Below are 11,496 nucleotides of genomic sequence, written 5' to 3' on the forward strand. Positions count from 1 at the left end.
ACTTACCAAAGACAAAACTAAAGGCAGAAAACCCACGAACAAGTAACAACTGAAGGCAGCTGAAGTAAAAGCCTGGCAAAGCATCACAAAGGAGGAAACCCAGCCTTGGTTGATGTTGTTGCTGTGATTGGTTGCAAAGGATTCTCAACACAGTATTAATTTAAATTAAAATAAATTAACATTTTAAATATATTTGTGTTAATTTGTTCAATTACAAATTAAAATAATATTTTAATTTGAAAAAATAAAATAAAATCTGGACTGGACTAAAAAAAGATCGACTGATGTGAATTGGAAAACTGTTCTGTGGTCTGACAAATAAAAACTTGAAAGGTTTTTGGGTGAATCATGGACGCCACTTTCCCTTTTGGTGTCCTCACTTTTGTTGCCAGCGATTTAGACATTAATGGCTGTGTGTTGAGGTATTTTGAGGGGACAGCAAATTTACACTATTATAAAAGCTGTACACTCACTACTTTACATTGTAGCAAAGTGTCATTTCTTCAGTGTTGTCACATGAAAATATATAATCAAATATTTGCACAAATGTGATGGGTGTACTCACTTTTGTGAGATACTGTAGAGATAAATGATTTGCACATCATTGCATTCTGTTTTAATTTTCTTCTTTGCAATTTTTGGGGTAACAGGGTTGTAAATCCACTTTATTTATGTTTTGGTACAATCAGTTAATACAGTAGTTCTTTTCCTAATGCACTTTGGTTTCTTATTCATTTCCAGAATGTATCCACTGGAGGGCACCAACTTCTAGTGTACATTTGGCATCTGATTATTTTTGCATGTGGTCAATGTTATTTCATTATTGTCCGTTTTGTAATGGCCACTTGTATTTCTCAATCTAAAAAATATAATTGACACTAAAACAATCAGGAAATTGAGATGTTTGCCTTGTTTGTATATGATATACACTCCTCAAAAATGAGTTATGGCAATTTCCCAAACGTAATATCGGAATACATCTCTGAAAAATGCTGACATATTTAGTTTATATGCTGACTGGTTAGTGTATTTGACATTTACAACAATGGTACCATTGATACAAGCAGAATAATGATCTTGTACAGTCAAAGATTGTTGAAATGAAGTGAGAATTCATAAATAATTTACTCCATATCATTGAAGTACTTTTGGAAATTATCCTTTGCAATCCTGCTCTGTTTGAACAAAGAATAGTTATTTACCGTGAAATTGTTCTTTCATCTTTAGTACAGTGGTACTAGGCTCTAGACAACACTCTGTCCAACCTATTCAATACATCCAGATATAGGAATCTTTCAAATGCCAATTTTAGGGAAATATCTCAAGGGGTTATCACAAATACCAAGATGCATCAATCTTAATTTTCATTGGATAAAAGCATTAGTTCAGTTCCACAAGGAATGAAAGGCTTTTTATTACTGGAGTGGCTACGGATCCTACTGTTCCCAATGCCTTTCTTTCTTAGAACTAAAGATCCTGAAGCTTATGGTCATGGCCAGATCCAGTTCTGTGTTTATCCCCTGTTTTACTCTTAGGGAACATTTAGATCAGAACTGAATCAATTTCTGCAAGATCACATAATGGTAATATTCTACATAACAGAACCAAAAATAATAGCATATTGTTTTTACTGAAAGACAAAAAACCCATGATGGCCAAAATTCCCCAGTGAACACATCACTAGGCAAAATACACAGGTAGGCTTCAATCGCTTGTTAACACCATTTGGTCGAATGTTCAGACACTACATTATTTAAAAGAAAGCTGTATATGCTACTACAAAACAAAACTACATAACTACAGATCTAAATCCAAATTGTAATTTACCAGACAATCTTCTCCAGTGCAATTTACAGGAACAAATTAGGCTAAAGTGCCTTGCTCAGGGGCACAACAACAGATATCTTGACCTGTTTGACTCAGGGATTCAAAGGTTTTGTTTACCGTTCTGATGCTCCAACCAATGGCCTACCTGTTACCGTGGCGAATGGGGATGCAGATGCTACATATCACCGGTAAATCTAGACAAACTGTTATTCTAGACAAAATGTCAAACAGACCACAAAAATATGCGCATAAAGAAGATGTTAAGAAACACAAGCTCAAACAGACAGAAGAGTTGAATTAAGATAAGGAAAAGGATTTAAAAAAAATGATACAATGAATACTTAGTGTGATCATACAATCATATGTACATTTTGCATTACCTACAGTATGTGCACAATCTAAATCCATTTCATTCAATTCTTTCACCTTCAAGTGTAAATGTAGTGGTCATGTGTGGGGAGGATCAGATTATTTTGCTTTGATAAAACACACAATGTTTTGGTGAGGCAATTAGTAAATAAAGGAAATAAAACAAAGGACTCAAAACAACATCCCATGTTTAAGCAATAAGGCACTAAGGGGTGTGGTGTATGGCCAATTTACCAAGGCTAAGAGCTGTTCTTAGGCACGACGCATCGTGGATGGATACATTAGAGAAACAATCACAGTGATTGTTTTGTGTAACCTTCTAGTGCCACCTAGTGGAAGTTCCAATTCACATGAAAACAAGCGACTGTACATTTAATCAAACTATACTCCCTTATCTCTCCCGTCATGGATGAAACATCTATAGATGTGTTACACGCTGAAGAGATGTCGTTTTTTTAAATGTAAATCAGTCGGCTTCCCCGTTGACAGCGACTCACACTAGAGAGAAGAGTAAAGAAACCTAAAACCTTTCATATTCACCCTAAATGGAGGAGGGACATGAGCATTTACAGAATAATGCAGAGAGTGGTGAGTTTCATACAGACTCATATTACGTATATAAACTGAAGTCTGGGACAGTCACAGCCAGGCACGTGAAGAGAGGTGGCAGGGCTGAATAAACAGCTGCCAAAGCTTTCTTAGTTCTGAGGTTTCAAAAGGCCCCTATCTCTTTTCTCATTGGATGTGCAGGATGTCACTCTCCTTCAGGCCGAAGCGGGTCTTATGCTTGTCAAAGAGATTCCCGAGGGACCTGATGTACATGGCATGGTATAGGTCCACCATATCCTGAGGAGGCTGCTCAATCTTTGGTACTGTGATTGGTTCACCCACTAAAAGAAACAGAAGTGTAAAGATCAATGTCCCCAAAATCTTTTAAATACATTTCCAAAATGTATAAACAAGAATACCCTCCTGATGCGAGGAGTAAGCATTCATTTGGCCTTGATGCAGGGAAAAGTAAATATTGACTGTAGGAATGGTCATGTTAACAAAGAGGAACAAGAGGTACCCCATTTAACTGCTTGATAGTAACCACAACTATCCAACCATTGCAATGTAACGCTTTGCAGATGGACAATGACCGACGGATCCTGGCTGACAGGACAGGTTGTGTGTTGAACATCTATAAGGCATATACTTATAAGGACAAGGCATTTGTCAAGGCAGGTCATGGCCTTACAGATCATGTCCTCTTGTCTTGGATGATCAGAAATTCAACCAGCACAAAATTCCTGACAGAGATTAACTCACCGACAGTAGTGATGGGTTTATTGTACGGCACCATTCCCCAGGTGTCGGAGGAAAAGAAGCCACAGCCATGGAACAGACAAGGAGCAAAGCCCAGAATCTTCTGCAGCTTCTTCTGAGCCAGACGCCACCAGGTTCCCTCCTCAAAGATTACCTGCTTGTACACATTGTTCTCCCCAAAGGAGTAGACCGGTACCAGGTCAGACCTGACAGACAGAGAGGGTTTACACATTGGATACCATAATGGTTTCTAGCGGATACCTGGTTAATGTGCTTTGTTGTGTTTGACTTGTTTTGGTGCTTACTTGCTCAAATGTCTAGAGCATTTAAAATGCACCTCATCCAGTGGAGTTATTTCAACATCTGTCAGGAATTTTGAAAGGAACCTTTGGAAAGCGCATAACCAACATAGGTCTGCCTAAATGCCACTTGTCTTACAGATCCTAAAAAAATTAGCCTAAATGACCCAAATATGCTCTGTATGCCTGGGGAAATTACTGAGGGTCTACTCTACATAACGTTTCATTTTTACAACATCTAAACCTCTTTGAGCAAAAGATATCATATCTATAATCCACCATCAGACGGTATTTATTGCTGAAGTGCGCTTGTGTGGATAAGTTGTGTAAGTCAAAATGTCAGCCTAATGGTTCTGCAGTGGACTGGCATTCCCAGTTTGTCTGTTTGGATCATCTAAGCCAGTTGTTCATGTGTGCCCTGACTTAGTCCTCAGTAGGGAAAGCATGGTGCTTGCAACACAAGGATAGTGGGTTTGATTCCATGGACAAACCATACCTGAAATGTATGCAAACATGGCAGTAAGTAGCTTTCGATAAAAGCGTTTGCTAAATCGCACATTATTGTATATTATTTTAGCGGTCACAGCCGATTGAGCCGAGTGAATGTCTAGTGTATGACACAAGCTCTGAGTAATTGAAGACCAAGTGGATTATATGAAAGTAGTAACTGGCCTGTGCTAACCAAATTAATTATTGTGTCATTACTCTGAATTCAATTGGTCTTAATGACACTTGTGTCCGTGCTGGCCTAATGAAGTGAATGCATTTTATTACTGCTGCGAACCTTCGCATACATCATTGTCCTTTATACACTTTGTTTGGTTGATGTTTGTACATAAGAATGTACTGCACAAACTCCTGTATCATCTTACCTTAAACCTACACTAATAAAACAGTAGTATTTCTATGAGGCCCACTCATTAAATGCCTTGCAGAGGAAACTTAAGCTAGATGTTGTGGTGCCTGTGAGGCAACTGACATTTTGGATAGATGCCCTTTAAACAGTTCACTTTGATTGCTTTTCTTAATGTATTTACATATGTTTTAAAGTTCCTGTAATAATACATAGTACGTCTCAGCTTGATTTAGCTGTTTTCAGTAAAGAAACCCCATGTAGCCTGATCAATTGGTGTGGGAAATAAAGCACAGCATGTACTTGGATATGAGTGTGTGAGGATGGTGTGTGAGAGGTCTGTGCTCTCATCTCACCCTTGCTGGAGGGCTAGCCTCACAAAGCCCTTCCGGTTCTTCAGGGTGACAGAGTTTATGCCTGGTGCACAGTTTAAAGATTCAGCTGCTCCCCCTACTACGATGACCACTGCATTTCCAGTTCCATTTTGAGACAGGAGGTAGTCAATGGAGTTACGGTTCACCGGACAGATACCTGACACATGAAAGAGGATAGAGTACAAATAATTGTTCTATACAATGGGGAGCTGTTTGAGCACAGAATATATTTGAAATGAAGAGGTCACAGTAACTAAACAAGATCTCAACACGATCCTCCAGCCGCCAGGAAATGCTCTCATTAAAATCGTGCTCTGTATTGGAGACACAAAGACACTTGTGAAGGCGTACTGACACAGGAGGCTCTGCAGCAAAACCCTTGGCATCTCTTTAAAACTATTCTATGATTGACGGCAAAAATGAAGGCAAAAATGCCATGCAATTGGAAAATGTATGTGCTTCACGGAATCACTGTGGCAATGTTGAATGATCCTGTTAACTTTGAGAGAACACTTAGCAAAATAGATGTAACATTGCTAGTAGGAGGAATGACACAGACGCACAGAGAACTGAGGACTTCTAATAACAAGAAACCAGGCAAGCTTAGTTCAGCCGGACCACAAAAGAAAGTTTTACCCTCTTCCACATAAAAGGCTGTGTTGCTAACCACTACACCACAGAACCATACACAAATCCTCCTTTGCCACTGGCCATTCATGAATGAATTGATACAGTTAAACTGACTAACGTTTCCCACTAAGTTTACCTCCACCACAAATAGCGTCTATGAATTGTTAGCTTTTGCCACTGGCCGTTTGAACAGATTATTAGCCAGTAATAGGCTTTACCGGTATCTACTAATTACTGGAATAGTCATAGGAATTGAGCAATTGCTAGCGAGTCTGTCAAAGCTATTCAATTTCATGGCATAAGAACGTATTTTGTCTTTCATGGCATAACAACATACTTTTTTCTTTCATTCGTGAATTACATTGACACAATAACTATCAAAAAAGGTGAAGATAACTAACTTTTTCATCAAGTGAAACGACGAGAGAACAGATTTGAACTTGAGCCTTCCACGTGAAAGGCACTGCCTTTGAACATAACGCCACAGCATTACGCATTTCACCAGTCACTAAACACTATTGAGCATTGTGTTAAAATCAGTTTTTTATTAAGTTTACCTCCACCAGAAATAGCATCTATATGCTGTTAGCTTTTGCCACTGGCCGTTTGAACAGCTTATTAGCCAGTAATAGGCTGGTATCTACTAACTTCTTCACCTGCGAAGGGACCTATAGTTCACAAGTCCGCTTCTCTAACCACTACGCTATTTAACAAGAGGTAGTCAGTCAGTCACTCACTCAGTAAGAGACTCGCACTTCTTAGCCATCTACGCTTACGTGGTCCGGCAAAAATAACTAAGACATAAAAGATATTAACCCCAAGATATGACCAGCCCAAAGTTACAAATGACTAGAATCCAAGAAATGACCTAAAAAATAAAAAAGGGAAGAAGAACTTAAATGGGTGATCAGAAACACAGGTGAGGGCAGTAACAACAAACAGGTGTCCTTGCACTAACAGGTAGAGAGGGAGTTGGATCGCCTGCCATGCCAGGACATGACAATAGACAGAATTCTGAAACCTTAAAATGCAAAACAGCAGTCCATATACTGAATAGCAATGCTGAATTATCTGGTTATACCACAAGTTTCATATTTTTGCCAGACTGCGTAAGCAGAGCCGGTCAAGAAGAGCAAATGTCTCTTACTGAGTGAGTGAGTGACTACCCCTTGTTAAATAATGTAGTGGTTAGAGAGGCAGACTGCCATGCAAGAGACCCATGTTCGAGCCTCACCGCAGTCAAAACGAATAATGCATTAGAATTTGTTCAGGATAGACAAACACTTTGCTGGCTACAACCTTCACTAGCTATGTTATAGTAAGCCTAAAATAAAAAAACTGTAAAAGGTTATATTGCAACTATTTCTGGTGGACTTTTCCAAGAAATAAGTTAGTAGATACTAGTAAGCCTATTACTGGCTAATAAGCTGTTAAAATGGCCAGTGGCAAAAGCCATACAGTTCATAGATGCTATTTTTAATAAGAAACTTTAGTCAGTTTAACACCATGCTTAATGGTGTCTATGGAAATACTCCAACTTAGCATGATGTCAATGCATGACAAAATGATCTAATGTCGAGACGCTACACCGACACCTGGCACACATATAGCTTATTAGTGTAGTGGTTAAAGACACAGCCTGTCACATAGGATTCCCTGGTTCCAATTCAGCCAGGGCAACAACATTCATCCCTTCTAATCCCGGGCTGGCCAAACTAGGCTTGTACTTCCACTCAAGGGGAATCCTTTTTTTTATGCACTGGAATGTGAGGGAATAGCATCCTATGGGCTCGAAGACCCAGGGGAAACCTGGCTTGATGTATGACTAGGGCAGTGGTTTTCTAACCTCTCCTTTGGGAAACCCAGGTCTGGGTTTCTGAACTACTCCTCCACTTGTCTACTAATCCTCAAGCCCCCGATTATTGAATCTGCTGTGCTAGTTCAGGGCTGCATCTAAGATGTATCTGTTCCCCAAGGAGAAGTTTGAAAACCACTGGACAAGGGCAGAGAAGGATTGATTAAACCTGCTGTCAGTTAACTACTCCCTATTCAAGCTCCCACAGCCCTGGATCCTGACAAACTTTGATTCTTTGGACCAGCTACAGGCGGAAAGCAGCTCAATGCCAATTCCTTCTATTAATGTCGACTCATCCTGGACAACTGAGTATTGCGGCAGTTGTTGATTACTGATTCCCATACCTGCTTGGTTTGGATGCCTAATGCTTTGTGAATGAAAACAAAATGAAATAACCATCAACCTGATTAATCTACTCTGGTTTTGTTCATTACAACTGAAGGAATATTTATATAATGAGTCTAAATCTGGAGAACTAAAACTTTCAAATATCAATGTTTATATTATTAATTATATTTAAATCCAACACAGTTTATACAACCTACTAACACAGGCACATTCAATTATCAAAGAAGGACACTGCCCACATGCAGATTGACACGTAGCATTTTTGGTACCCTACATCGCAAATGAATTGGTTAGGTTCAGTTGTATCCATCAGATGAAATGCAGCAGATACTATAAGGAATTATATGGTTAATGTATATATTAATGTATTAAAAGACCAATTTTCCTGACTTATCTCATCTGATGTGGAACCCAAGTTGGTTCAACCACCTGACATGAACAAACCCAGAGTCACTGACCGGTCAGACCCCAAAGCAAACAGTTTGCCCCAAGTTGGGATTTTCTAAAATACAATTAGTGTGAAAACACTACTAATATGCCAGAGGTTTATTATAAAGTGTGTATAGCCTACAGGTCGAGCTATAAATGTATTATATCACTACAACTGAATCTAGGTGAACAACCGTACTAGGATGAACAGGCATAAAAAAAAATGGAAAAACAGAATATTCATTTAGAGTTTACCCTTATCAGCTACTATGCACAGATTTAAATAAAGCACTCCATCATATTAAAATATAGGGTTAGAATCAAACCATTATCAAGCATTAAGGCCAATCAAAGCCCTAATCCACAACTTTTCCCATAGTCCTGTCCATCATCTCTTTTTGTTCACAATCAGTCTAGAAATTGGTACAAAAACTGATGGTTGTCTGCTTGATGCAAAATGACTAATATAAAACTAAAACAATTCAGTAATTTGGGAAAATATATTTCATATAAAAATACTAAAGTTATGGATCTACAATCTGATGAATTGAACATATCCATTCATGCATTTCAATTCAGCGTATTATATGGTATACTAACTGTGAAAATAATGCTCAGCATTTGAGGATTAATGCCTGACTTCGTAAACTACCACAAAATAACAGAACCATTGCTTCATCAGCAAATAGGGAGGCTCATGACCATCACATGAAACCACTGTAAAATGGTACAAATATAGTGCAGGGAAAGATGGGCAAATGTGTCAATAGTGGAGGATAGCATTAGAGATTGATTGAGTTCCTGTACCTACAGAAATCGTAAAAGTAAACAATGGGACTGAATGGAGGGGTGGGAACTGAATGGAGGGGTGGGACCGATTGGAGGGTTGGGACCGACTGGATTGGCGGGACTGACTGGATTGGCGGGACTGACTGGAGGGGTGGGACTGAATGGAGGGGTAGGACCGATTGGAGGGGTGGGACTGACTGGATTGGTGGGAATGACTGGAGGGGTGGGACTGAATGGAGGGGGTGGTAGGAGGAGGAATCATTGAAGTGAAAATATGGGGGGGGGGTGAAAGGATAAATAGAAAATATGAAAACACATTTTATATGATGAATTCAGTTGCAAAAATTAAGCTGATCTAACCCTTAAAGGCCGAGACATGTAAGAAACTACAGAACCCTCTGAATCTCAATGTCCATTTGGAAGAAATCCATACTTGCTGATAGAAGAGTAGAAGAAAACCTTTGAAACTAAGTTACAGAAAGTAATCTTAGAGTGAAGGTTACAACAGATGCAGCTCTTTAGAATAGTGACAACAGCCAATCCAAGTTGGTTGTTACAGAGGCTGTTTCACCCAATCTGTGCAATAGGACAAAGCTCAGAGTTCTGCCAGATAAGAGTCTGTAGATCCAATCCTGTTATCAGTTTACATAGTGCAGTGAGAGGAGGAATATAAAGACACAAAACTCCTAGAACCCATCTCACCTCCACACATGAGATATTCTCTAAAGACTGGCATTCGGAAGTTTCCATCTAGTGTAACAAGTGAAGGCTTGATGCCCGGGAACTTCTTTGAGAATCCAGTGGCCTCTGTCCCGAAGTTACAAAAGGCTCCAAAGGAGAAGATCCCATGGGGGTGGTAGCCAAAGATGTAGTTCCGGCTGGGCAGCAGGTTTTGTGTCTTGATGAGCTGGATGACAAATGACATGGTAGTAATTATCACATTGACAAGATCATATAACAGCTGTTTTGAGGGAGGATTTTGACTGCACAGATTATTTAATATCAAGTGTGCACTGATCTTAATGTTTTAGACTGAAGACATTCAAGGCTATTTACATGTTGACAGTTGACTTTTTTTAATCAGAGTATCAACTACACTTTATTGTAAGTTTAAGTAAGTTACTTAAACATTTGAAATATTTGTGGGTGCAACCAATCTACACACAATATCCCATAATGATAAAGCAAAACCAAGTTTATAGAAATGTGTCTCATTTCATTCAACATCTAAAACTCACATACATAAGTGTTCAGACACTGTATTCAGTGCAGTGTCGAAGTGCCTTAGGCAGCAAACATAAGTCTTCTTGTGTATGCATTTAATACCTTTGCATACCTGGATTTAGGTGCTGTCTCTCATTCTTAGTTGTTTGTACTCTTGTCTTTGCAAGACGTAGCACTTCAGGTCTAATAGTTTGAAAATCTTTTACCTTATGCTCTGAGCTGACGACATGTCATATGCCTCAGGAGTTACTTATGTCTAGGAACCATAAAGGCCTGATTAAGTGCTGCAGAGATGGTTGTCCTTCTGGTAGGTACTCTCATTTCTGCAGAGAAAATATTTTGCTCTGTTAGATTGGCCATTGGGTTCTTGGTCAATTCCTGACCAAGGTCCTATCTGCATGTTTACCTTGTTTGGCTGGACAGCCTGCTCTAGGAATCTTGGTGATTCCAAACTTCTTCAATTTAACATTGCATTGAAAAGTTCCTCTGACTTCCTGGCTTGGTTTCAGTGTTCAAGCCAAGGATCTTGAACACTGGATGCATCAGAGCTCCATTTAGAGTGTCATAGCAAAGGGTGTAAATACCTATGCACGTGAGATATTTCTGATTTTCATCTTTAGCATCTTTAGCAATTAGCAAATATTTCGAATAATTAATTATTGCTTTGTCTTTACTCTGTATTGTGTGTAGATTGATGGCAAAAAATTATCAATTATAAAAACACAACAACATGTGGAAAAAGGGGTCTTTGAGAAGGCACAGTATTCCTTGGAATTGTCAGTTTTGCCTTTTAATTACCAATCTTTGTGCTCAATCAATAAAATAGTTACGAATGTTAATAACAATATACAATGTTCATCTGCACATTACATCTGTTGTGAACAAAAAATCTAGTTAAGCACGTGGCCCAATGCTACACTAATCAAAGAAACTGAAAAGGCACAGGGGGCATACACACAGATCCAAAGAGCTGTGTACTCAGGACAGTTGTCAAACAAGGCCCATTGCATAATCAGCAGATTAGAAAATATCATCCTCTATAAGGTCTCCAATGTGATGCCATGGAAGATTTAACGAGATGGCCATTGGGTACTGAAAGCAGGTGCTGTTTGACAAAATGCATAAAGAATGTGGAAGAAATGGAAGACAAAAGGACTGACCCGGCAGGATGTAAAAGTCCCTGTTCACGCA

At 39.0% G+C, this 11,496-nt stretch overlaps 1 protein-coding gene across 2 annotated transcripts in view; it reads right to left on the reverse strand.

The window, feature by feature from the left end:
* Window positions 1-1,611: 1,611 nt before the first annotated feature.
* The window catches only part of dgat2 (diacylglycerol O-acyltransferase 2), a 15,091-nt gene continuing 5,206 nt past the window's right edge, over window positions 1,612-11,496 (reverse strand). For both annotated transcript variants that reach the window (XM_010870697.3, XM_010870696.2), the window contains exons 6-9: window positions 9,784-9,988; window positions 5,013-5,187; window positions 3,508-3,710; window positions 1,612-3,086 (exon numbers count right to left, since the gene is read on the reverse strand). In XM_010870697.3, coding sequence (XP_010868999.1) covers window positions 2,932-3,086; window positions 3,508-3,710; window positions 5,013-5,187; window positions 9,784-9,988 — 738 coding nt within the window. In that variant the 3' untranslated portion in view covers window positions 1,612-2,931. The remainder of the gene's footprint in view (window positions 3,087-3,507; window positions 3,711-5,012; window positions 5,188-9,783; window positions 9,989-11,496) is intronic.

Source organism: Esox lucius, chromosome 7 (genome assembly GCF_011004845.1).
Source record: "Esox lucius isolate fEsoLuc1 chromosome 7, fEsoLuc1.pri, whole genome shotgun sequence".
Taxonomy (NCBI): Eukaryota; Metazoa; Chordata; class Actinopteri; order Esociformes; family Esocidae; genus Esox; species Esox lucius.